Below are 27,867 nucleotides of genomic sequence, written 5' to 3'. Positions count from 1 at the left end.
TACCCGCGGATACCCAATCCTATCCAATCCGATTGGGTAGGGTTGAGTACGAAGCGGGTTTGAACGTGGATCGGATATGGTGTGGGTTGAGTCTCAATCCTACCCAACTAATCTGCATCATATATTGTTATAGGTGGGTGTTGAACCAAGCACCTCTCACTTGATGCAAAAAATCTACCATTGAACCAAGATCGTCAATTAATAATTAACATCTTTGTTTATATAAAAATTAATTTTATTTTAATGATATATAAATACAACACTATATCACAACATTTTATTTGTGTTTGTGTTATTAATTTAAACAAAGACTTTTATATAGAATTGAATATTTGATGGTTATATTTTTTATGGGGTAATTATGTTATTTATCGGATGATTGTGTTGTTTATATTAAATTTTTAATTTGCATATTCATTAGATTATATAATAATATTGTATATTTGTGAGAATTTACAGATAGAGCCAGATACTCACGAGTAGAGTCGGATATCTGCAGATTGACCGCAAGTAAAGTTAGAGTTGAGTTATTCTCAACCTGTAAGTAAGGTAGAATTAAATTTTAGTAACAAATTCAACTCATAGGTAGAAAGTAGGATTAGAGTTAAATTCAAACTCTATCATATCTTACATATTGTTATTCCTAAATAAAAATGTCAAACGAATATTTATGTGTATTGTGTTTAAAATATATTCCACATGTAACCACCACAATTCAACAAATTATCCTTAAAAAAACGACAATTAAAAAGAACCTCTTTAATATTCCTTTTACAAAACAAAAATTTTTGAAAGGAGAAAACAAAAATTGATGCATGTCTCTTGCTTCCATGATCATCACCCATGATTATACACATTAAAACATACAGAGGGCAGTGAGATATAATAAAAATAATGGATCAAGTTCCTCTTAAGGAAAGGGGAGAATGATGGATATATTAGATCAAAAATTTTGTTTTTTCATAAAATCAGGTCCGACTTGCATATTTTAAATTTTTTAAATTCATCACATTCAAATCGGATAATTTGATTTAAACATTAAAAATTTTAAATTTTATTTTAATACAAATTAGAGAGTTCGATTTCAATCTTTTTTAAATTGGATTGTCTGTTTTTTGCATTAGATCGAATAATTCCATTTACACTCGCAAATTATTTCACATTCAGATATAAGTCATATAATACTTTAATGGCTCATAACACTTAAAGATACTAATTTCAATCGAATAAAATTTTTTTTCGAAAGATCAAGATCTTTTATATAAAAAAATTAGTAAAATAATAAAATAAAAAATAATTATTATTAAATTAAAATAATAAAAATTATAAATCTAACAATAATTAATTTTTTATTTAAATTTCGTTAGGAAATCAATAGAGTATTTGTACAATGTGTACAATGAGCTATTTATTTAACTCAATATGAGTTAAAAAATAAACATTTAGAATAAAATATTATTAATTTCTCAAACACAATACACTTATAATATTTAAAATAATCATCCGAGTACTAGTGAACATATCTAAACTCCCATCGTACAGATACTCTATTGACTTCCTATACTTTCTTTTTTTATTTTATTATTTTACTATTATTTAATTTTAAAATATTTAAATTCAATAAATAATAGTGAGAAAAATAATTAATCGAGAAACTACAAAGGACAAGAGCATAACATTTGCGTCCTTGGTTCAGGATCATGTCCCTTCCATCCACGTGCTTTTCTTAATTATACCCTTCGCTCTTCCCCACCCCTACCTCTCTCTACACTCTACTCTTTACTCAACTACGCCCTATCCCTAATCCCTATTAATGCTTCCCTCTCCATTTTTCTCTTTTCTCCCACTCACCAATGCAATTCCTCCCTTCCTTCAACCCTACTCCAACAACAAATCTCTCAAATTTAACACAACTTTGAATTTGAACAAATCAGGGTCAATTTTCTTTTTCTTTTCTTTTCTTTTCTTTTACATAATAATAATGTACTACTATAATACTATTGTTTTGTTCTCAAATTAAAAATCGAGAAAAGAAAAATAAGCTTATTCCTGCGCTAAGATACAAATGCATATGGTAGCAGTCACCAAGTTCAGTAAACAGTACCACAAGTACTTTAGTGAGTCAGAGTCAGAAAAAAAAAACCACAAAAACACATCACCTTCTCTCTCATCCGTTCAGATCTGAAGGCCGTGTCTGCTAATAACAACATCCCTACCGTACAGCTGGCTGTGTCTGCGTCCTTGATATCCATCCCAGCCACCTCGTAACAACCCCCTCTTCTCTTCTTCTTCCTCCTCTTACTCCTTGTTCTTCTTCTCTGTTACTACCGTTACCGTTACCGTTCCTCACAAACCTGCTCAATCCCGTTATCTCAGACATACTCCTCGTGTTAATTACCAAATTGCCCCCGATTTCAGCACCACTACCGTTATTATGCTTACTTATTATCATCTCCGATGTCAGGTAAAGTAGATCCGACGGCTGAACATCGCTCCACCGTTGTAACTGCCCTCGCAACAAACCATTATAATCGTAACCGCATTGTTTAGGGGTAGGAGAGACAATTATCCTGTGCTCCAACCTCCGTTCCGCACCGGTGCTCCTCCTTTCTTTCTCTTTCTCCGCTTCCTGATGCGTCGTCGTTTTCATCAACAGCATCCCGTCTTTTCTTGGACGCATTAACCACTTCTTGTTATTATTATTATTATTCGATTTCGATGTCGTTGCACACGTGGCACTATCAAGCGACCTCCTAAACGACGACGTTGGCGCTGCGTTTCGTCGTTCTGTTTCGTTCTCGTTCTCAACAATGATCTCCAAGAACCCTCCTTCTTTCTCACCAACCCACGAATGCCTTCCGGAGACTCGCCGTGTTTCGTACCTCTCCGAACACGCTTCGTTCTCGCTCTGAGGGTGCACCGGTGCGGCTGCATTGTTGTCTTCCACCAGAAGAATGTCCTCCGGATCCACCTGGTGCCGGCACAAAGGACACGTGGAGTGCGCGTCAAGCCACGTGTCCACGCACTCCACGTGGAACGCGTGCTTGCACTTCGGGAGGAGCCGGAGGACTTCAGAGGACTCGAATTTTGCGAGACAAATCGCACAATCGAGTCCTTCTTTTTGTCCCCGGAGGGATCCGAATCTGAAGATCGGAAGCGATTCCACTATGGAACGGTCGATGCCGGAGTTTTTTCTTCCGGCGAATGTTGCCGCGCGTGAGGTGTAATTGTAGCGGGTTCTGGTAGCTCCGGTGGAGTCGGTGGCGCCGCCGTTGCAGTGCTTGATGTAGAGGAGGAGGAGGAAGGTGAGAGAGAACATGGTGGTTAATATGCCAACTACCACCGCCATGCCTGGCTTGAAGGCGGATGAAGTTCTTTGGGAATCCGGCGGCGGTGGTGGCGGTGGCGGCGGCGGCGTTTCTCTAGTTTGATTAGCCACTGCATATGCAACAGTGCTGAGGTTAGCAAGTAGAAGAAAAGTGAATGTTATTAAAAACGAGAAGAATGAAAAAGAAGAAGAAGCCATGTGAAAGAGTGAGAGCAATGATAATGAAAATGGTGGTTATGGAGTGATGGTAGTGTTTATGTGGAAAATATCATTAAGAGAGAAGAAGAGAGAGAAGAGGGAAGTGGCTGGGCTCTGTTTGTGAGCATTAAATTTCAATCATGTGAGGATGGTGAGAAAGAGGACAGTGAAAATGAATGAATGAATGAACGAATGAAAGTGTGTGTTAATGGTTATGGTGTTAGTGGCTGTTATGGAAGAGATTCTATGTGGTAGGGATTCAGGGGAAAAAGTTACAAAAAGACAAGACAAATAACATACCTTACGTTTGCCCTTTATTAATTCAATATATTAATATAAAAACAATTTTTGGATGTATCTTTGTATATAATTATGCTACATGACAAGTGCTATGTTTAACTTAAAAAGTATGCTTTTCACAAGAAAAATACATATATGTGCTTGGTTCCACTATAAGAGAAATATGAGTATTGTGTATTATTCTACGTATATAATAATGTACGCAACATAATTGAACATATGATCGATGATTAGCAAAATTTCCAACATGAGAAGCCATGCAATGACAAGTTTTATATTAATTTTTATTACAATTAACTATCTGCAATTCTCTTACAACATGCATGTGACACTGTACTTTATATATCCTAGCTAGAAAATACTAGTTGACAAAATGATTACTTTTCAAAATTAATATCTAAATTTTGATGCATGCTAAAAGAGCCTTTTCTATCTCTCATGTAATTATTAGAAGTGGGGGGGAAAGAAAAACATTTATCGGAAACGAGAAAACAACATATGTATAGATGACGAAAACACCAACAAACATCGGACAATAACCCAACAATATCGGCAGAGATAAAAAGGTTGACAAAAAAGGGGTTATGATTCTTCAAATTGTTACGTAGGTTGGATGGATCCAACGGCCTCTCACCATCAAGAAATCATCATCCATCATATAGGAAAGGAACCCATCATATCATGTTCTTAATTAGCTTAGGCATAGACTACAAATATAGCTTGGAAGGACCACAAGGATTGCTCATACACAAATGTTTTTTATTAGTCTCATTTTTCTAATACCAGATTAAATTATTAAAATTTGATATTTTAAATGTAATTTTATTTTAGAATAAATAACTATTTTTTATTATGAAAGATTTAGATATTGACGAGTCTATCTGCGAAAAAACAAAAATAATATTATATCTATAAAAAATAAATTTTATTTTACAAAACTATTCAAATTTTTTTGTTTCTTTTTATTTTTGTTTGTTTATTTCATTTTTTGTTTTTTTTTTATTTCATTTTACCGAAAAAATTAATTGTTGTGTTGAAGAAGGTGTACAGAAAAGATAAATATAGTGGTAAAAGAGGAAGAAGAGAGGGTGTGAGATTTGCTAGGGAGAGTGGTGGTGAAGGATTGAAAGTTGTAGTTGGATCATAAATAAATTTTAATTGAAAATTTGAGTTAAATAGATTAGGTTAAAGTAGGTTACGATGAGTATTTTGAAAATTTTGAATAATTTTTTAGAGTTTAAATATTTTTGTTGGTCCAAATCCATTTTTTATGAGTATAACGTCAGTTTTATTTTTTTATGAATAAATTTGTGGGCATTTAAATCTTTTATGATAAAAAATAATTATTTATTTTTTATTTTATTTATTATAATAAAAAATTAATTTGAATGATAAAAGATAATACTTCATTTAAAGAAGTCATATTATACTTACAGATATCAAATAAAAATTATATCTCAATAATCTAAAAAATAGTTATCTATTATTGAGAAAAGGTAAATTCAATCTATATGTTGATGCACGAAAGAACTAAGAAAATGTAAAGAGAAAATTCTTTGCTAATTTTCTTGTGTGAGAATATAGAAATAAAGTTAGTGATTGAACTAATTTTTTTCTTTACTAGTAAATTTATACATAGACTAAAAATAGTAATCTAACTAACTACTTATAAATATAATCAGTTCTAACTAAATTTAACTAATTAACTAACACGTGCATGCACACATGCCGTGATGCGTGAAAAAAGATGAGGGTCAAGTCACACCCTCTCTCAAGTCAAGCATATGTATGTTAAGAAGCCTGAACTTGTGATGGCATGAACCGAACAACTTAAGACTCAATGCTTTAGTGAGAATATCAACAGCTTGCTCTGCTAACTTGATGGGCAGCAGTTTGATCACTTGTTCTTTTATTTTGTCATGAACAATGTGACAATCTACTTTTGTATGCTTTATTCTTTCATGAAAAATGAATTAACAGCTATGTGCAATGCTACTTGGCTGTTAGAGTAAATTATTATTGGATTCGTTGGTGATAATTTTAGTTCAATCATGATGAAACGCATCCACTGAGTTTCGTACGTTGCTACTGTGAGAGTTCTGTACTCAACCTCTACTGATGTTCTTACTTTCCCATGTTATCAAGCTAGTCCCTAATAAGAAACAATAGTGCATAACTGACCTCCTTGAATCAAGATATGCGGTCCAATCACTGTCTAAATACTCAATCACCTCACGATCTAACTTTGCTGAGAAGAAATCCTTGTTCTGGAGAAGATTTCAAATCCCAATACTCTTCGCTTCGAAGTGTTCATTAGTGGCGCACTCTAGAATTTGGCTTAATTTGCCAACTACATAGCTAATTTTTGGTCTTGTGTTTGTTAGATAGAACAATCACCCAATCAACCGTCGATATTTAGTATTATTTTCTAATAATATTGTCCCTATTGATTTTGATAGTTGCATGAAGTAATTCATTGGATTTGTGGCACCTTTAACTGCTAGCATCCCATAATCTTCAAGTAATTCAAGACAGTATTTTTGTTGGTACATGACAAATTTCTCCTTGTTTTTAACAAACTCAATGCCTAAGAAGTACTTAAGCTGACTAATATCTTTGATTTGAAAGAGCTTGAGCAAATGATTCTTGACTGCTTGGATTTCAATCATACCATTTTCTGTCAAGATGAGGTTATCGACATACATAAGTATATATTGAAGGAATTGCTGGAGCGCTTAGTGAAGAGATAATCATCATATTTCGATTGGTGGTACCCAAAATTAGTAAGTGTTGTCGCAAGTTTAGTATGCTACTGCCTACTTACCTGCTTTAAGCCAAAGAGGAATTTTGTAAGCTTGCAAACTAAACTAGAATCATCAACTTTAAGTCTTGGTAGGGCTTTCATATACACATCTTCAGGAGATTCCCATTAAAAAATGTCGTATTTACATTGAGTTGATGCACTATTTAATTGCTGGTGTCTGCAATAGCAAAAAAATTTTTCAATGTGTTCATTTGAACAATAGGGTTGAATGTATCAAAGTAATCATGTCTAAAGACTTGGGTGAATCCTTTTACAACGAGACGGTTCTTTTATCTCTCAACACTTTCATCGGCGTTTTGTTTTAAAAACCCAATTTTTGCTTATTGCAGACTTCTCCTTTGGCAAAATAACAAGAAACCAACTATTGTTCTTTTCTAGAGCTTCAAGTTCTGAAAAGGTGAGTTCAGGCGTTATGTTGATATAAGAGAGAGATTTGAGAATTAAAAAATTGTAGGAAAATTTTTTTTTACTGATTCTCTTGTATGAGAATGCAAAAATGAAATTAGTGATTGAACTAATTGTTTCTGTTAATTTATACATAGACTAAAAGTAATAATCTAACTAATTAATTATAAATAAAGTCAGTTCTAACTAAATCTAGCTAATATGTGTATGTACTCGTGCACTGATGTGTGAAAAAATATTGAACTAAAATCTGAGAGTGAGTTCAATATTTGATTCTTAAGAATTTTAAAAGATAAGAACAAAGACAAAGATAAGTCTATTTAGTTTCTAATTCTTCGAATGAAATGTACGTTATTTTTTTTATATATGTTAGAAACAAGAGAGATTTGAAGAAAGTGTTTTGTGTATGATTTAATTGTGTCGAAATACAATATACAAGGGGTATATATAGGTGCTAGAAGAATCAGAGTAATAAAAGTATAAAATCCTATAATTAATATACAAATATGCTATATAAATATAAATGATACTAATTGATCTAATATTGATTCTAATATATTCTCTAACATCCCCTCTCAAACTCAAGTGAGAGCTAAGGATACTATCTTGAGTTTGGATACCAAAGCCCGAAAACGAGTCGGATGATGAGCCTTCGTGAAGATATTAGTAGTCTGATCCAGTGTTCCAACAACGACGAGACGAACAACATCAACAAGGATGCATTGCCGAACAAAGTGATAATCAATCTCAATGCGTTTGGTGCGTTCATGAAACACATCATTGTGGGCAATCTGAATAGCACTGCGGTTGTCACAAAAAATATCAGTGGGGACGACTGTGGTGCACCTAAGTCTTCGAGAAGCCAACGAATCGAGACAACTTCAGTAGTGGTGTCAATGAGAGCACGATATTCAACTTCCGTGCTTGACCGAGCAGTGAACGTCTGCTTCTTAGCTCACTAGAAAATGAGAGAGTCGCCAAAAACCAAACAATAACCAGTAGTAGAACGACGATCAGTGGGATCACCAGCCCAGTCAGCAACTGAGTACGCCTAGAAGGATAAAGATGAATGGGCAGAAAAATAAAGGCTGTGAAATAGGGTGCCTTTGATGTAACAAAGAATGCGAAGAACTGCCGCATAGTAAGTAGTACGCAGAGTTGACAAGAACTGGCTAAGAACATGAACCGGATAGGCAATGTCTGGTCTAGTGACAGTTAAGTAGACTAGTCCTCCAACTAACTATCGATAAAGAGTAGGATTATCCAAAACAGTGTCATAGGAGTAAAACAAACATTAGGCTCAAGAGGAGTAGATTCAGTGCAACTATCTGTAATACCAGCTTGATCAAAAAGATTCGAAGCATATTTAGCTTAAGAGAGATATATACCATCATCTGTGAATATGGCCTTGAGACCAAGAAAATAATTGAGAAAACCAAGTTTTTTCATCTCAAAAATACGGTGAAAGGAGGCTTTAAGATCAGAGATACCATCAACATCATCTCCAGTAATGATTATGTCATCAACATACAAAAGCAGAAGAACAACTCCACGTTCACTTTTACGAATAAAGAGAGCATTCTCATGAGGGATGCAAGTGAAACCGAGATTGAATATAGTGGTGCTGAACTTGTCAAACCATTCACGAGGAGCTTGCTTAAAATCGTAAAGTGCCTTGCGAAGGAGACAAACTTTGCTAGAAGGACAAGGATAACCCGAAGGAGTTTTCATATAGACCATCTTTTTCAAATCCCCATTAAGAAATGCATTCTTCACGTTCATCTGACTGAGAGACTATTTTTTGACTACAGCAATGGCAAGAAGAGCTCGAACAAATGTGAGAAGAGCAACAGGAGCAAAAGTTTCTTCATAATCAATACCATACTCTTGCGTACAACCTTGAGCAACCAATCGTGCCTTATAACGGTTAATAGTACCATCAGAGCGAGTCTTGATTTTGTATACCCATCTACTTCCCACAACTTCCTGATTAAAAGGAGGATCAACCAAATCCCAAGTGTGTACTATTTCGAGTGCCTGTATTTCTTCCTGCATTGCTTATTGCCAATTTGGATTTGTGGAGGCCTCTCTGAATGACTTAGGTTCATGTTGATGAATAATAGTAGAAAAACAATGATAATAAAGAATATGAGGATGTAGATTTCTTATTCTAGAAGAACAAGTGGAAGGAGGAGGCATGACGGTAGGAGCAGGATCGTCATCTGGTCTGGAATCATCGGGAGATGGAGAATGCGGAAGAACAGGAGGCTGTAGAGGGTGACTCGAGATAGAACCTGTAGAATCATCACTAGAAAAAAGATCAACATTGGAGTTAGTGAAAAAATATGACTGGGTAGAAAGAATTGACTCAAAGGAGGAGAATCGAGAAAACATGTGATGCTCCCAGAAGACAAGACGACGAGATATACGAATATGTTTAGAGAGAGAATTCCAACAACGATAACCCTTGTGTTCAGTGCCATAACCAAGGAAACAATACATACGAGCCCGAGGTTTAAGTTTACTATGTTCATGAGGCTGAAGAAGAACAAAACAGACACAACCAAAAATTCGAAGAGAACTGTAATCTGGAGGGGTATGAAAGAGACGCTCAAAGGGAGTAACATTACCAAGAACAGAAGAAGGAAGTCTATTAATAATATGAACATCAGTAAGAACAACTTCACCCCAAGTACACTCAGGACACGAAGAAGAAAGAAGTAATGCACGAACAGAGTCAAGAATGTAACGGTGTTTGCGTTTAGCTCGTCCATTTTGTTGAGACGTACCAGGATAAGAAAACTCAGACAAAGTACCCTATTCTGCAAGAAAAGTAAAAAGTTTGGAATCACGATATTTTATAGCATTATCTCGTCAAAAAAATTTAATGACCTTGGAAAACTGAATTTTAATCATAGTGGCAAAGTTAATATAAATCTGAGGTAACTCATGGCAATTAGTCATCAAATAAATCCAAGTAAAGCATGAATAATCTTCAATGAAAACGATAAAGTATCGAGCTCCTCCCATAGAAGCGATGGGAGCAAGGCCCCAAACATCAGAGTGGATAAGATCAAAAGGAGAGCAAGCAAGAGAGAAATTATTGTGAAAAGACAAAGCAGGTTGTTTAGCAGTTTGATAAGAAATACAATCAAAAGACTCATTAGGAACCTGACCCAAAATACCCTGAGCCTTAAGAGGACGCAATTTTCCTAAGGAGCTATGAGCAAGACGTTGATATCATAAGTGAAGGGCAGATGAAGAAGAAGCAGCACAAATATTTGGCACAGGAGAAATATGAAGAGTCTCGAGTTCAAACAACCTTTCGACTTTATGTCCAGTCCCGATGATTTGGCCCGTCCGATGATCCTGCACACGACAACTAGAAATGGAAAAAGTGGCATTAAAACCCAGATTAACAAGTTGACCAACAGAAATAAAATTAAAGTTCAATTTGGAAATATAATAAGTATCAGGGAGATCAAAAGTTGACTGAAAGATTGAACCCTTGCGTGTTGCGTGCAAAAGGGAACCATTAGCAGTATTGATAGGAGGTGCATTTGTAGTGGTAGACAGAGACGAGAAAAGATTATGCAATGGAGACATGTGATTAAAGTAACCCGAGTCAAAATACCATTTAGAATTACTTGGAAGAGTCGAAAAAACAGCAGGAGTATTACTAGAAAGGGAGAGAAGATGCTGAAAAAGAGACGCAATTGTTCATACCCTGGGTCGAGCTGTCCGACCCGGGATGTTCTACAGACAAAGCGACCGACCTCTTTAGGTCAGGACAACCCAACCTCCTTTTAAAGAGCTCGGCCAAGTCACAGGAAAGCCCAAACAATGGGCCCAAATAGAGGAACACGTCCCAAAACCAAGGGCAGCCTAAGCCCATAAAGATAAAGGCGGTTCCCTTAAAGATGACCTCACTTAAAGATAAGATAAGATAAGATAACTAACTTATCTTATCCGCAGGAGGCCACATCTCACCATTATAAATACACTGGAGCAACCAGGTATAACTCATAATCTGATTCTACTCAATACCTGCTTAATACCCATGCTAACTTAAGCATCGGAGTCCCTTGCAAGTACCCCCCACCCTCCGGGGACGAAGGATTAGCACCATTACCAAGTCTTACAAGTCGGACACACCAGCTCCGGCCGCTATAACACCTGCCGGATACGTCGGCTCCGACCAACACAGAAGATCTCGACCGAGATCGACCTACAGTTTCAGATAACCCTCGGAACAACAATATTAGAGAGAGAGATAGAAGATGGGTTGAGAGGAGCAGAGGTGGTAGATTCAGTAGCAGTAGAAGCAGGCACATTCTTGGAGAAGTTGGGATAAGAATGATGCTCGAAGTGAGCAAGGCGTGGTGGGCAAGTAGGACAGGCTGTAATAAAATATTTTGAGAGCTTGCAGTAATGACAGAACACTTGTGGACAATTGTAGCTAATGTGACCTTTCTGTTGACATTTATGATATTCAACAGAAAGACAATCTGAGAAGAGGTACCCAGAACGATTACAGTTGCGATAGAATTCATCCTTTCTATCTGTGGCAGCATAAACATCTTATTTTTCCGTAATAGCAGATACAAAGATCAAAGAGAGGAGAAAAAACTGCAAATTCGGCGTCGAAAGTGAGAAAATGGAGGGCAGAATCGAAAAGAGTTCACCAAAAAATCTTAGGGAAGATCCCACTGTGTGCCACGTCAGATGCCACGTCAGCAGGGAGATGAGACGTGGCGAGAGAAGCACGAAGACGTGTCAGCGCTGACGCGGCGAGGATGTGGCGCGCGGGTCGGGTCGTCTGAGACGCGGGTCGAGCCATGAATCCTTAGCGTGACACGTGGTGAGACGGGAGCCGTTGATTTAGTGCTCTGAGCATCAGATATGTGGAGCTTCTTGCGTGACACAGAGTCGTGGATCTGGGTCGTTGATCTGACAGCGCTGGAGACGTCTGAAAGGAGGAAAACTTCAACCAGACAAGGGGCTTCTGGCGGCGCGTTGCGGCGGATTCCAGCGGCGAATCTGGAGTTGTTGAAAACTTCACGACGAAATGAAGGCGGCGACAAACCAAAGCGTCAGGAAATGGTCTAAAAATAAAGACAAAATACTGCCGGAGGAGATAAAACACAAGAGCTAGAAACCAATTTTCATGAAAAAAATAAACTAAACTCTTGATATCATGTTAGAAACAAGAGAGAGATCTGAAGAATGTGTTTTGTGTATTATTCAATTGTGTCAAAATACAATGTATAAGGGGTATATATAGGTTCTAGAAGAATCAGAATAATAAAAATATACAATTCTATAATTAATATACAGATATGCTATATAAATATAAATGATACTAATTGATCAATATTAATTTTAATTTATTCTCTTACAAAAAATATATATATATCTTAGGGTTATTAATCGAAATTCTTTTTGAAAAAATATAAAATTTAAAATTTTTAGTCTAGACTTCTTTTAATAACAATCTATGATGGATATATATTAACTAAATTCTTAAAATTTATTTTATAACTATAAAATAACAAGTTTTAAATAAAGCTAAAGTGTTATTTGAATCTTTAATATTTGAACTAAATTTTATCCTAATATTTAAAAGTCATATTTTGTTTCAAATATTTTATTTATCTTATTTTTATTCTTTGATTAAAATGATTTTTTTAAATAATTTTTTTATTATTCTCTTCTTCTTTCTTTTATTGTTTTTCATCAATCTAATTTTCAAATTGCTACAATTATTATTATGGTCATCATATATACGATTGTTATCGTTATTTGGAAGATGATAACAAAAGAAAATATATATTTTTAGAAAAAAAAAAACTTCAATTTTTTACATGAACATTAATTAAAAAAAATGACGAAACAAGAGGTTTGATATAAAAAAAAATATGACGTTTTAAATGTAAGTAAAATTAAGACTTAATTTAAACATAAAAGGTTAAATTATTGTTTTACCCTTTAAATACAAACATATATAGATGATGAATTATTTTGTCATTACTACTACTACTACTGTATATACGTTAACTTTTCTCTTGCTTGTTCCCTTGTCATGAATGTTGCTAGAAGTCGAAGAGGCTGTATAGTGATTCTGTATTCTCATATGGATTTTGCTTTAATGCTTCTGTTTTCAAGGATCATCACTTTGTGTTTATATATCCTCTTTGCTTTTAATTTGCATCGCTTTTTTGTTGTTCCTTGAATCATGTGGAGTAGTCTCATCAAGCTAGCTGCATATGTCAATATGTCTATTAACAGTTTTTAGAGACACAATAGCCACCATTAATTATTTTTCTATTGTTAGTCGAAAATAAATAAGTTTTTGAGTTTTGAAGTAGAAATTTATTTAATGGGTCGAGATGGTATATCCACAAGAGAGTGAATTTTGATTGATAAAGACTTAATTATTGGAGAAACTAAGTTGGGTTGATTTAGTAGTTAGTTCACTAGTCTGCTTAAGTAAGTGTCGGGAGTTTAAATCCCGCCTTGTGCATGCAGCAACCCATTGATCAGCGACAAACCTTTAAAATAGAACTCAGTACTGTAATGAATTAGTCATTGACCTGTTGAGTTAAGGGATACCGTGAAAAACAAAAAAAAGACTCATAAAAACATGAAGTAATCGAGATAATTATAGATAACATTCATGTGGGATATATCTGTTTGATTTTGATTGGTTGAAAAATTTTATAAATAGTTAAAAAATAAAAAGAAAAAGGATTGAAATCTCATATAAGAAAACACCCTCGTACATTTATATTTTCATCGAACTTCTGAATCTGCTAAGAGTTTTATTTTATAAATTTTTTTTCATATTTTTTAATTTTAATTTAAATTTTTTGTAATTTTTATTTTTTTGCAAATTTATCTTTTCAGCAAATTTATTTTTTTAATTTCTTTTAAGATTTAGTATTTTATTTTTTTATTTCAAAAGTCTTTCGATTCTATCAAAGATAATTTATTGTTTTATTTAAATTTAATGTTATTCATTTTAATTTTAGTCATTTTATTTTTAAGTTTGTCTTTTTATTTTTTTATTATTTTAATTAATTAAAATTTTTTTTGATGTACTATCGAAAATAAATTAAATATTCAAAAAAAAGAGTAGGTTTTGTTCTTAAAATTTAAATATTAAACCACTTCGATTTTTAAGTAAAACACCTATTATGAGCTTCCTTTTAATTAATTAATTAACCATGCCATGTGCTTTCTGGTAATTTAGTCTTAGTATTGGTTATTATATATATGTGATAGATGGCGCAAGAAATAAAACCCAACAAAGTGTAGAATGTTATGGAATCATCCGTATCAGTCAAGTGGATTAAAAATTTCAACACGAATAATTATTGAGAGTAACTAATATTTTTAATGCATTATTTATTAATAAGCAGATAAAAATTCGGATGAGATTGACACAAAAGACAACAACGGCTTAGTTGTCGAGTTATATATTCATGCTGCTGGAATAATAACTTTGATTTGGTAGATAGGGATTTGGACCACAATAATATATATATATATATATATATATATATATATAAGTGAAGCCAAATTGAATGTGCGGTGCTAGATTATGTAGTTATCATTTTATTTATTTATTCATTTTTTATTTTGTAGAAATTAGAATGAGTGGCTATTGCAGCTACACGATCAAGACAAATATTTTGCTATTTGTCTTTGTACAATAATGTTTCACATGAATAATAGGTACTAGCCTGCTATATGCTCTACATTTACTGTTAATAACAATTATTAATTTATCATAATGACTGAAGAAGGGGTTTAAACTAATAAGTGGGATAGAGGGGGTGTGCATTCCCTCAATTTTTTTTCTAATTATTTAATAAAGTAATAATTTTTAATTATTTAATATTTCTTATATATTTTTTTCTACTTAAAGAATATAAAATAAGAAATTATATTTTATAAATAAAATAATTAAAAAATTGAGAGAATTTATCTCTGAAAATAAAAAAAAAAATACTTAAAAGGTAAACTATTAGGAAGAAGCTCTGAAGTCTTCTCCAATGAGACGAAGAAGAGATGTGTAGTTGAATAAATAAATATATAAAAACTCTTATAATTAACATTGATTTGGTAAAATTTTATAAATTTTTTTTATATTTTTAAAAAATATAAGTATTTCATTTTATATTTAATAAATAAAAATATATATTTATGTTTGTAATTTTAAAAAGTTAAGATGTTTTTAAAATTATTTAAAAGATTATTTTTTAAAAATTATCAATTTGTACTTATTATCAAAATTAAAGTGTTTAATACAACTCTTATATATTAATATATATTTATAATTATATTTAATTAATTATTATCACCAAATTCTATATTTTTTATTTATATTTATTATTATTATTTTAAAATTTAAAATTTATTTTATCAAATATAATTATTATTTTTTTTATTAAAATTTATTTTTAGTTTAATTTATCAAATATAGATATTGTAATTTTTTTAACAATATCTTTTAAAAATCAAATTTAATAAACTACTTGTAATAAAAAGTCAAAAATTTCCTAAATCAAGTCTAAGTCATATGGGACTAAAGACATATGATTATGGTTAAAAACTTAAATAATTACGTATTTTAATAAAAATGGATTTTGTTTTCTTTATCTTAGTATTAGATGGAATTTTTCAAGATCTTCGTGCTCACTTGAGTATAGTGCTCTCAATTTAAAAACGTAATTTTTTACATATTTACCTTTTAGATCTCACTATTGATGTAGTTCTAAAATCGATTTTAAAGCAACAACCATATCTGTAACAATAATATTTACTAGATCAATCATCCACTTCCCTTTATTTTTATGACCAAATTAGTTTTTTTAAAAAGTTTCACATCATACACTTGATCCTAAACAAAATTTTATCACTGTAGAAGTCCTTTAAAATTACCTATCAAATAGATTCTATTTGATACTTAAAGGAGAATTAATTTGTCTTATCATAATTATTTTTTAGGATTTATTATCTTATAATAAAATTTAGGGTAAACCACAAAAAATATACTTAAATAATTTTGTCATAGACAAAAAATGCACTCAAATTTTGTTATCGATAAAAATGCCCTCAAATAATTTTAAAATGCAACAAAAATACCCAATATTAAATATGTATTCTTAAAAAATACTTTAAAATTTGAATTTTAATACAATTTTTTGCAAGTATGATTAGAAAAATGAAATATTTTTATCCTTAAAATTTGGTGATTTTTCGCTAAGTATATATTTTTTTGTGATTTTTTTTTTGTCAACAACCAATCATACTTAAAAATAAAAAAATACTGAGATTAATTTTTTATCCAATTTTTTGTGTATTTTTTAGGTAGTTATCTAAATATTCCTATAAAATTTTAGATCAAATGCATAAATAGTTTGTCAAATACAAAAATTATTTGTCACTTACAAAAAAAATATGGGCATTTTTGTTGAATTTTTAAATTATTTTAGGGTATTTTTATCGATAACAAAATTCGGGTATAATTTTGTTAGCGACAAAATTATTCGGGTGCATTTTTGGTAGTACTCTAAAAATTATTGAAAATTTATTTATCTATTATGCATATTGAAAATTTTATCAAAAATGATATAATAAGGACTAATCTATTTAGCAAGAGTAATTTTTAAAAAAATCCAAAGCAATAAAAATTAGTTGAAAATTAAAGTATTTGATTTAAAATTAGTTGAAGATTAATTTAACTCTTTAATATATAGTTAGTGTCACAAATAATCAATAACATGTTTTGTGGGTGATTATTTGTCTGACCTTCAATTTTATGTTTATGTCTTGTTATGTATGTAAATGGGGCCAAAGGGCAATATAATAGTGCCAATGTATAAGTTAATTTTGTCCTACTGTGGATTCTTTGAAACAATGACTCTTCTTGTCTTGTGAAGAAAAACTCTCAAGTCACAACAGTAACATGCATGATCATTTAATGTTGGAATCATCCATGACAAACCTAGCAGTAACAGCCTAATCAAGGTTTGCTTCAAAATTAAAATAAAAAATGTATCCAGATTCCTTTGTCTCATCGGTGGATTTAGATATTTCATAAAAGCTTTATGTATATCCAAAGTATATATAAATACATTTTCATTCTTCAATTGCAATGATCATATGTATATCTTTTTTTTTTCTTTTTTTTTTTTTTTGTAGTGAATACTACTACAATAACATGCACTATCAATGTAGGGTAAAAACTCAGGGAGTCGACTTTACGTAAAGTTGACATCCAATAGTTGTTAGATAAAAATTTAGTCAAATCAGTCAAATTATCTAATGGCTCTCAAATATCAACTTCACATGAAATCAACTGCACATGAGTTTTTACTTCAATGTAAAAAGTACTATCTTAATCAATTAGAAATAGTCAATCTCAAATTTAAATATTAAGAATAAAAGAAGAATTTATTTTTAATGTACTAATAGTATAAAGTATTTTATATAATTATTTAATTATATTCATTTTTTTAAATAATAATTTATGTAATTAATGTAAAAAATAATTATTTTTATTAATGAAATATTACATAATTAGATGTAGATATATAAAACTATTTTACAGCAATAATAAATTCTGAAAAAAAAGTTATTATAATGAGCGAGACTCTTCTTATCTATCTACTCTTCAAAAGTTGCTTTCAGATATGATGTAGAACGCTATTGGAAGCAACTTGATCTGCCATGCATTTATCTTGGCTTTCATACTTTTGCTGTGTAATTGTTTTCACGTCTTAATTCTCATCGTGTGGTCATGGTCGTGCAAATTATCTTTCTTTTGTAACTTCTTCGTGATGATGCCAAAATCTGACACCCATTTTAATGATATACATTGCCAATGTATTTTACTTACTTGACGTGCAAAAATGACATAATTTTGGGCATGCATTCAAATGCAGGAATTTATAGCATAGAAAAAAAAATATATATCTAACATAACTATTTCACATTAACAGGGTCTACGTAAGGGTAACATGATAATTGCATATTATTGTGAAGGTTCAAATTATAACCAACCAAAGAAATGGATTTATATGACAAATTTGAGACATTTTACTTAGACATCACATATCAGTTTGGCTTTTGTCGGTCTAATTATATTCCGGCATATAAATGTGACGAAGGTTAGTGTTTTTACCTAGGTCCAGTAGTACATTATACATGGTCCAAAGACGCTTTTCATGTAAGAACCGATTTCTTTTAGAATGATTTTTCGAAATTCTGTTAATCATGGTTCGTTTCGTTTTAACGAGCCAGGTGGATCTAAATATTTTTTTTTTTAAATCAAAGGGAGCTCAACACAGAGTGGAGCAATTAAAAGAGCTAAAAAAATAATAATATCCAATAAACCAATTTCTAGTCATTTTCATCATGGCCATCAACAACAAAAGGGGTCACTACCACTCCATTCTTCAGAGTACGTAATCGACCTGTTTATAATGTCCTCCACGCTTGAAGTATTATCTCGGAAGAGCCTACCATTCCTTTCTAGCCAGATTGTCCAAATAACCGCAAAGAACCTAATGAACCACCTCTTTCTGCCAACCTTCCTTACAGATAAATTCGTCCAGTTTTCAAAGTGATCTTTTAGTGTACCTGGAAGCTCCACCTTCGTCCAAAGGCCAGCAGCCAAGCACACCACACCTGCCATGTGATCTCGCAATCGAGGAACAAATGAAAAGTAGTTTCCTCAGCCTTACCGCATAGCACACACCTATTGTCATGCTGATCAATAACCCGTAATCTACATAGTCGATCTTTAGTATTCACCCTTCCGACCAAGACAAACTAAATAAAAAGCTCAACCCTCGGAGGGACAAATTCTTTCCAAACAGCACTAGTGAAACTATAGCTCGTAATTTTTTTCGGTAGGACTTCCGCCTGCAAAATCTGCACAAAGGAAGTAGTTGAGTAAACTCCTGTTTTATCAAATTTCCATACCACGCCATCCTCTTTTTCAGTTGTGGGCTTGACTGACTGTAACATTTCATGAAGCTGGTTTACTAAATCCAACTCCCATTGGAACAACTCTCTCCTCCACTGAAAGCTCCAAATCCACTCTAACCCATCCCAAAACCCACAATCCCCTATAACGGATCCGTGAAGGTTTGAAACCAAGAAGAGCCTAAAAAATATATCTTTCAACACCCCAGTCGGCAGCCAGCTATCCTCCCAGAACCGGATTGTTCTGCCATTCCTGAGCTCCATAGACAACTCGCTGATCATCTTTTCTCTCAGCTACGACTCACTAATTTGTAGTTGGCAGATATCCCGCCAAGGACCCCCTCTTATGGGAACTGGCTGGCCTCGCAGCATCACAGCAGGATTCATGTTGTTGCAAGAGCAAACAACTTGCTTCCATAAAGGACAATCTTCTTTTGAAAACCTCCACCACCACTTGAATAGCAATGCTGTATTTCGAATCACCGCATCACCAACTCCTAAACCACCTGCCTTCTTTGGAGCCATGACTACTTCCCACTTCACAAGCGGTAACCAGTACCTCCCATCTTCTGTACGCCACAAGAATCGTCGTTGTAGGAAAATCAACTTTTTCACCACTGTCTTCGGCATCTTATATAAGCTGAGGTAGTAAATAGGCAAGCTATTAAGAACCGACTTAATGAGGACCAACTTGCCTGCTTTGTTGAGAGTAGTCTTTGCTTTTCACAAACTGAGCTTTTCTTCGACCTTGTCAATCACCGGTTTTCATGTCTTCACCAGCCTCGAATTTGCTCCCAGTGAAATGCCCAGATATCTGACTGGTAATGATGCCTCCTTACACCCCAACAATAGACACATCCTACATACCCACATCCGATCACAATTGACCGGAATAAAGTGGGACTTTTCAAAATTAATGTTCAACCCAGACATCAGTTCAAAGCATCGGAGCAGTCGCTGAGAATTCCTGATGGTCTCCTCCTCAGGAGGGCGGAAAAGAATTGTATCATCTGCAAACTGCAAGTGAGATAACTCAATGTGATCCCTACCAAGTAGTAGCGGAGATATACGGCCATTTCTTACTGCCTCGCCAATCATCCTATGGAGAACATCCACAACTAAAATAAACAGAAATGGGGACAGCGGGTCTCCTTGTCGCAAGCCCCTTTCCATTTTGAAAGACTTCGTAGATGACCCATTAACAAGGACTGACATAGATGCAGAGCAGACACACTCCTTAATTCACCCTCGCCATCTCTGACCGAAGCCCATCTTCTGCAATACAATATCCAGAAAGCCCCACTTGACTCTATCATACGCCTTTTGGAAATCTAGCTTTATTATTGCGGAGCTCTTTTTCCGTGATTTCAGCCAGTCCACCGTTTCGCAGGCAATCAGCGCCCCATCATGTATTTTCTTGTTCTTTACGAAAGCGCTCTGAGTCTCTCCTACCAAACCCGGCATCACCTTCCGCATTTTCCGAACCAGTACCTTAGAAATTATCTTATAAACATAGCCCACCATACTAATTGGCCGGAGATCCTTAATTTCTCTGGCTCCAGTAAACTTCGGTGCCAGCGCCACCCAAGTGACATTCGAATCGCTAGGTAGCTTAGATGACTGGAAAAATTCTAACACCGCATCAATGAACTCCTTCTCTAATTCTTTTCAGCACTTCTTTATGAAATTCATATTATACCCATTACTATCTGGTGCCTTTGTTGACTCACAATCCCAAACAGTCTCCTTTATTTCATCTATTATTGGCATCACCTCTAATTCTATTGCCTCTTCCTCGTGGATTTGCTTAACAAGCCCTTCCCTGAATCCAATGATCGGCGAAATTTTTGGAATAATGATATTTAATTATTGGATTTAAATTTAACGAAATTTTTATTAATATTCTTTGATTCATTTAAATTTACCAAAATATTTTTAGAGATATTTTGGAACTTAGATAACATATGATACCAGTGTCGTTTATACTTTATACTAGAATAATTGTTTACTTGATCTGATAAAATAAAAATAAATGGTCAAATAATTATTATTTTTAATAACTATTCTCTAAGATTAAATTTTAGAATTATGTTACGTATACACTAAAATCAGCTATCAAAATTAATTACTAGTATAAAATACATATTAAAATATAAATATATATTAAAAATAAATTAAATTATATATATATTTATACACAAATATATTAGTAGCTAATTTTAGTGATTGATTTTAATATACAAATAATATTTTTATAAATTCTAACAGAACATTTTTTCACTCTTATTCTTAATATTTTCATTCTCTTTTTTCATCTACTCACCACAAGTTAATAATTAGAGATATGTATAAATATACAGGAAACATAAAAGAAAAATACACTCAAATTTATCCAAATCTCTCTCTCTCATTTCTCCACATGTTAAAATTTATTTTACTTGGTAACCAAATAAATAAGAAAGTTAAAAAATAATAATTATGTATGATTTACATATAAAAAATTAAAGATAAATAAAACTAAAATTTTATTTAAATATCTCGCTCCTTCGGCCATATCCCCACATTTTAATATCTCACATGTTGAAATTATAAGTCTTGGTGATTAAGAAAGAAAACCACGCATAAGACCAAGTAAAGAAAAAGAAAATTAATTTTTTTTTGATATGAGTGTATCGGTTATACATTATAATTCGACTATAAATACTATAGATTAATTATAAAAAACAATCATTCAAATAAATATTAAAATATTCAAATATGTTATTATTCTCTGTGTAACGCACTATTATTCAGAGATACAACTGTTACTCTTCATTTTAGATATATAGAAAAGGGTAAGAAAATCGTTTAGATTATTGCATTCTGCAAAGCTTATTATTTACTTGTTGACTTGAGTGTCAGAGTGCCTTTTGTAGGTACCCACTCCTTTGTTCTCTCCTGTCGACGTATAACTCATCTCGACGGACAGTTTGCAGACATTCACCGGCGGACAAGCTATACACTGGCCAATTTTAGCAAGAACAATTGGCGCCTATCGTGGAGCCTCGAAATAAAAATCCTTCTTTCATCCGAGCTACCTCCTCCTAAAACTCCCAGATCCTGACCTACTTCCTCCTACACCATCCGAGCTTCTTCGAATGGTAACAAAATTACAATAGGCCAATCAGCGCATGGCGGAAGAAAATCAACGAATGGAAAATTAAATAGTCGAGTTAACCAATGCTCGGATTGAGACATAATGAGTGGCCAGAAGATGAGGAAGACAATTATGATCCAACACACATCTCTGAAACTCAATGACCAAAGGGAAATCAACAAAATGATGACGATGACGAGTTGGACAACGCTGCTGGACCATTCACGGCTGGCGTTATGAATTTTAGGCTGCCTAGGAACTTCGCTCCCACTTACATTGACTCCCTACTTTGGCATGGGAAACCCGAAAAAACATGTCGAAAAATTCTGATCCATGATGATAGTAAACGGTGCTTCTGATCCTATTTTATGTCGTTATTTTTCTACTTTTTTAGACGGTCCTGCACTTTATTGGTTTTTATCTTTGCCTGCAGATTTTATTTCACGCTTTCACGAGCTCGCCAAGCAATTCGAAGATCAGTTTGCTACATCTTCGATTTATTTACATGACTCCGACTATTTAAACACTATCAAGCAAGGGCAGCACGAAAATTTAAAGGACTATATCACCCGCTTCACCAAAGTGGCAATGAGCATCCCAAACCTCCACCCCAAGGTGCACTTGCATGCTATAAAGAGTGGATTCTGCCTAGGAAATTTTCAAGAAGCAATCACAGTGGCCAAAACCAAAACCTTTGCCGAGTTTTGACAGAAGGCTAAAGGTCAAATGAAAATCGAAGAGTTACGCCAAGCTCAGAAATCCGAGAAGAATTAAAAAAATAAAAATGACGATAAAACCCGGGACAATAAGAAAACTTTTCGGTTGGCACCGCGTTATGATTCCTATACCAAGTTCAACACCAAAAGGGAGGAAATCATCAAGGAAATACTAAATTCAAAGCTCGTCAAACCTCCTTGGAAGGTCAGAACCTACCAAGATACGAAGAATGTGGACAAGACAAAGTACTATGCTTCTCACCAGAAGTACGGGCACACTACTGATGATTGTGTCATAGCCAAAGATTTGCTTGAACACTTAGCTCGGTAAGGACATCTGGATAAATACATTGGCGGCCACATCCAAAAGCGTAACACACATCATTCTGACTTATCTTCTGTAGGTCAATCTTCTCGGGACAAGGAAAAAGCACTTGCAGCTCAGCCCAATCAACCCCAAGGTGTGATCAATTGCATATCTGAGGGCTTCACTGGTGGGGGAGCATCAAGCTCCGCTCGCAAATGCACTTACCGAGCTATGCTCGATGTAGAAAGAACCATAAACAATCATCAAACTGCACCAACTGGTGCGAAATTTATAACCCACAAACTAACCGGCAAGTGCACCGGGTTGTACCAAGTAGTACCTCAAGTGAATGAGGGTTGATCCTACGAGGATTGATGGATTAAGCAACAATGGTTAAGTGATTTACTTAGTTAGACAAACAGAAAATGGTGTTTAAGAGTTCAATAACATTAAACAATAATTCAGAGATTAAGACAGCAAGCAGTAAATTGAGGTGAAATATATATAATGAGAAACAGTTAAGGCTTCAGAGTTATCTAATTTCTGGATTGACTTTTCTTACTAACTATTTTAATCATGCAAGATTTAATTCATGGCAAACTATATGTGAGTAAACCCTAATTCCTTAGACCTTTTTAGTCTCCTCTAACATTCATCAACCACCAATTCCTTGGTCACTTAATTTCAATTAGAGGGTGAAGTTTAATTCTAGTTTATATGCCACAAAAACCCTAATTATCCAAATATAAGAAGATTATATGTCACGTATCCCGTTAAGTCCAGATAATTAGAAGTTTAGGAGAATTTGTTTTCAATTTGTTGTTCAAGTAAAGAGCTTTTCCAAGTTATACAAGAACTCAATTAGAACCAAGTCATACTTCCGTTCCACCCAGATTCATAAAATAAAGAACGAAAAACAATTCTTGATTTATAAATCAGTACATGAATTAAAATAAAAAAGTAATATTATCAATCCATACAATAGACAGAGCTCCTAACCTTAACAGTGGAGGTTTAGTTGCTCATGGTTCAGAGAGAAAACTAGGATTCTGAAAACTATAAATTGTGAAATGAGGTAGAAGAGAAGAGATGAGAAGAGCCCAAAGGGCTGATTCTTTTCCCTTTTATATCTAGTCCTAATTAATGTAAAATATATTTTCTAAAACTAAATAATATCTTTTTTTAATTATAAATAAAATAAAGTCTAAATCAAAACCACTAATTAATTCGTGCAGCCTTGTGTAGAACGAATGGGGACCACCATTGTGTTAAGGGTTGGCACCAAACTTGGAAGAATCCATGTTTGGCGTGGAGTGGACAACACATATTCCCTTGGCATTCTTCATTGTGGCGCCAAACTTGAGTAAAATCAAGTTTGACATGGAGCTGGCATGTAGCTTCTCTTGAAGTCCTTGTGTTGGTTCCGAACTTGAGTAAACTCAAGTTCGGCGTGGAGATGGCAGCGCGTTCTCCTTGGGGCTTCTTAGTGTTGGCGCCAAACTTGAGCTTCCTCAAGTTTGGCATGAAGTGGTCCATACAAAATGGAAGAAAAGGGTATACTATTATATATTGTTAGAAAACTCTAGAAGTTAGCTTTTCAATGCCACTAGAATCATGTCAATTGGATCTCTGTAGCTCAAGTTATTTCTGTTTGAGTGCAAGGAGGTCGGGGTTGACAGCATCATTCGCTTTCTTCCTTTTCTGCTACAAAACTCCGTCAAATCCATCCGAATGCTATCTAAAATAAACAGAATTGCACACAACTCAAAGTAGAATTCATAGTGGCCAAAATATATTAAATATTGATTAAAATTATCAATTCAAATTCAAATTTAATAGGAAAAGATAGGAAAGATGCTCATGCATCACCAACCTTTCCTAAAATGATGCTCTAACCATCATATTTCAATTCAACCGAAATCAACTTAGACGACCCAATTGTCATTTCTATTCAACTAGGAGACCTAATAGTCCGAAAAGTTTTGTTGGACCCAGGAAGCAACGCCAATGTTCTATTCTACTCCACATTTCAGAAGATAAAGTTGAGTAGTAACATACTGCAGCCATCCACTGGAGATCTGGTTAGATTTTCAGGTGAACGAGTACCCGTATTGGGTTTAGTGTGGTTACAAAACACACTTGGTGAGAATTCTCTAACAAAAACTTTAGATGTTCAATACCTTGTGGTTGATTGGTTCAGTCCTTATAACTTAATACTTGGCCGACCCTTTTTTAATGAGTTCGGGGCAATTGTATCTACAATTCATCTATGTGTGAAGTTTCATGTGCAGGACAACCTTGTTGCAACAATTCACATTGACCACTATGAAACTCGGCATTGTTATAACATCAATCTAAAAATGCCTAACCGAGCTATACGTGCACAAGTAAATGTCATCCACAACTCGCTTGAGCTTCCCTATTTAGCCAAATTAGACCCACGCGCCGAGTTTTAAGATCGTTCTACCTCGAGAGAGGAGTTATAGAAAATCTCTTTAACTAACAATCCAAACAAGTTCACTTTTATAGGTTTAACTATGTAGGCTGGCAAAATGTAGAAGCTCGTCTAATTTCTCCAACAAAATGCCAACCTCTTCGCTTGGACTCCTGCCGACATGCCAGGCATTGATCCTTCTGTAATATCTCACAAACTATCAATTAACTCATCAGTCTAACCTATAGCGCAGAAAAAGTGTAACCTTGGATCTGAAAAGAAAATATCATCCCTAAAGGAGACCAAAAAGCTCATTGACACCAATTTCATTTGAGAAATCCGATTTACAACATGGTTAGCTAATGTTGTCATGGTAAAGAAACATAATGATAACTGGCGCGTGTGCGTTGACTTTACTGATTTAAATAAAGCATGTCCTAAAGATGCATATCCTTTACCATCCATTAATGCTTTAGTTGATAATTCATCATGCTATGGCACTTTAAGTGTTATGGATGCATACTCTGGTTATAACCAGATCCTTATGCACCCATCAGACCAAGATAAAACATCAAAGTCTACATCGATGACATGGTTGCCAAAACCAAAGTCAGAAAATCTCATGTGGACGACTTTGAGGAGATCTTCGCACAAATCCGACAATACAACATGAGGTTAAACCCTGAGAAATACGCCTTTGGTGTCCAAGGAGTTAAATTCCTTGGCTTTTTGTTGACAAGCCGAGGTATAGATGCAAATCCAGAAAAATACCGAGCTATTTTGGATATGCAAAGTCCTTAAACAGTCAAAGAGGTCCAACGATTAACAGGGAGACTTGCTACTTTATCAAGATTTTTACCTTGTTTAGCCTCTAAATCTTTTCACTTTTTTCAATTACTCAAAAAGAAAAACAACTTCAAATGGGATGATGAATGTGAAACTGCTTTTACAAATTTAAAAGCTATTCTTTCCGAACCTCCCATTTTACAAAAGCCTGAACTTGGAAAAGAACGTTATCTTTATCTATCTATAACTGATTGGGCAATAAGTTTTGTTCATGTTACAGAAAGGGACAAGATCCAACAACCTGTTTACTTCACCAGTAAATCAGTGCAAAATGCCGAACTTCGCTACCCAAAGATAGAAAAGCTCACTCTGGCCTTAGTATTCTCAGCTAGAAGTCTCCGATCTTATTTCCAGAATCACACCATTAATGTCCAAACTGACCAGCCGCTACGACAAGTGCTCACAAAACCAGAACTATCTGGCCGATTAATAAAGTGGTCTATCGAATTATTCGAGTTTGATATCAAATATCAATCCCGAGGCTCAATTAAATCACAATACCTTTCTGACTTTGTTGCCAAATTTACTGCTCCTATCTCCGATGATATGCCAGCAGAATGGACACTATACGTTGACGGTGCCTCTAACTCTCCAGGATCAGGAGCAGGAATCCTTCTTGAAGACACCAATGGAATAGCTTTGGAGCATTCTTTATGCTTCTCCTTCAAGGCCAGCAATAATTAGGCCGAATATGAAGCACTCATTACCGGCTTAAGGTTAGCCATCGAATTAAATGTCTCTGCAATAAAGGTACATTGTGACTCTTTACTAGTAGTACAATGGTGCACAAAATTGTGATCATCAATGGTGCCATCAACATGGTACGCTCAATTGCAATTTCAACTCTTTATCACAACTTCGCACAACTAACCAGCAAGTGCACTGGGTCATCCAAGTAATAAACCTTACGCGAGTAAGGGTCGATCCCATGGAGATTGTTGGTATGAAGCAAGCTATGGTTATCTTGTAAATCTCAGTCAGGCAGATTCAAATGGTTATGGATGATTTATGAATAAAGCATAAAATAAAGATAGAGATACTTATGTAATTCATTGGTGAGAATTTCAGATAAGCGTATGGAGATGCTTTGTCCCTTCCGTCTCTCTGCTTTCCTACTGTCTTCATCCAATCCTTCTTACTCCTTTCCATGGCAAGCTGTATGTTGGGCATCACCGTTGTCAATGGCTACAGTCCCATCCTCTCAGTGAAAATGTTCAACGCGCTCTGTCACAGCACGACTAATCATCTGTCTGTTTTCAATCATGTTGGAATAGAATCCAGTGATTCTTTTGCGTCTGTCACTAACGCCCAGCCTTCAGGAGTTTCAAGCTCGTCACAGTCATTCAATCTTTGAATCCTACTCAGAATACCACAGA

The 27,867-nt window shown here is 34.1% G+C and overlaps 2 protein-coding genes across 2 annotated transcripts; both read right to left on the bottom strand.

The window, feature by feature from the left end:
* Positions 1–2,060: 2,060 nt before the first annotated feature.
* LOC130946806 (RING-H2 finger protein ATL43) lies at positions 2,061–3,585 on the bottom strand. Its single transcript, XM_057875657.1, has one exon. The coding sequence runs from the start codon at positions 3,524–3,526 to the stop codon at positions 2,213–2,215; it is 1,314 nt and encodes a 437-aa protein (XP_057731640.1). The 5' UTR covers positions 3,527–3,585; the 3' UTR covers positions 2,061–2,212.
* Positions 3,586–19,817: 16,232 nt separating this feature from the next.
* Positions 19,818–20,528, bottom strand: LOC130945490 (uncharacterized). Its single transcript, XM_057874201.1, has 2 exons — positions 20,299–20,528; positions 19,818–20,151 (listed from the first exon to the last, which is right to left on the bottom strand). Exons 1-2 carry the CDS (start codon positions 20,526–20,528, stop codon positions 19,818–19,820), a joined length of 564 nt encoding a protein of 187 aa, XP_057730184.1.
* Positions 20,529–27,867: the final 7,339 nt, after the last annotated feature.

The sequence above is a fragment of the Arachis stenosperma genome, chromosome 8 (assembly GCF_014773155.1).
Source record: "Arachis stenosperma cultivar V10309 chromosome 8, arast.V10309.gnm1.PFL2, whole genome shotgun sequence".
Taxonomy (NCBI): domain Eukaryota; kingdom Viridiplantae; phylum Streptophyta; class Magnoliopsida; order Fabales; family Fabaceae; genus Arachis; species Arachis stenosperma.
Note: the sequence above shows the minus strand (reverse complement) of the source record. Positions and strands in the feature narration are given on the sequence as shown.

Coding starts and splice junctions, on each gene's coding strand:
- LOC130946806 (XM_057875657.1), bottom strand. CDS start 3,526: ATGGCTTCTTCTTCTTTTTCATTCTTCTCGTTTTTAATAACATTCACT.
- LOC130945490 (XM_057874201.1), bottom strand. CDS start 20,528: ATGCGGAAGGTGATGCCGGGTTTGGTAGGAGAGACTCAGAGCGCTTTC. Junction 20,152..20,298: donor TTCGGTCAGAGATGGCGAGG/GTGAATTAAGGA, acceptor TGTTCTCCATAG/GATGATTGGCGAGGCAGTAA.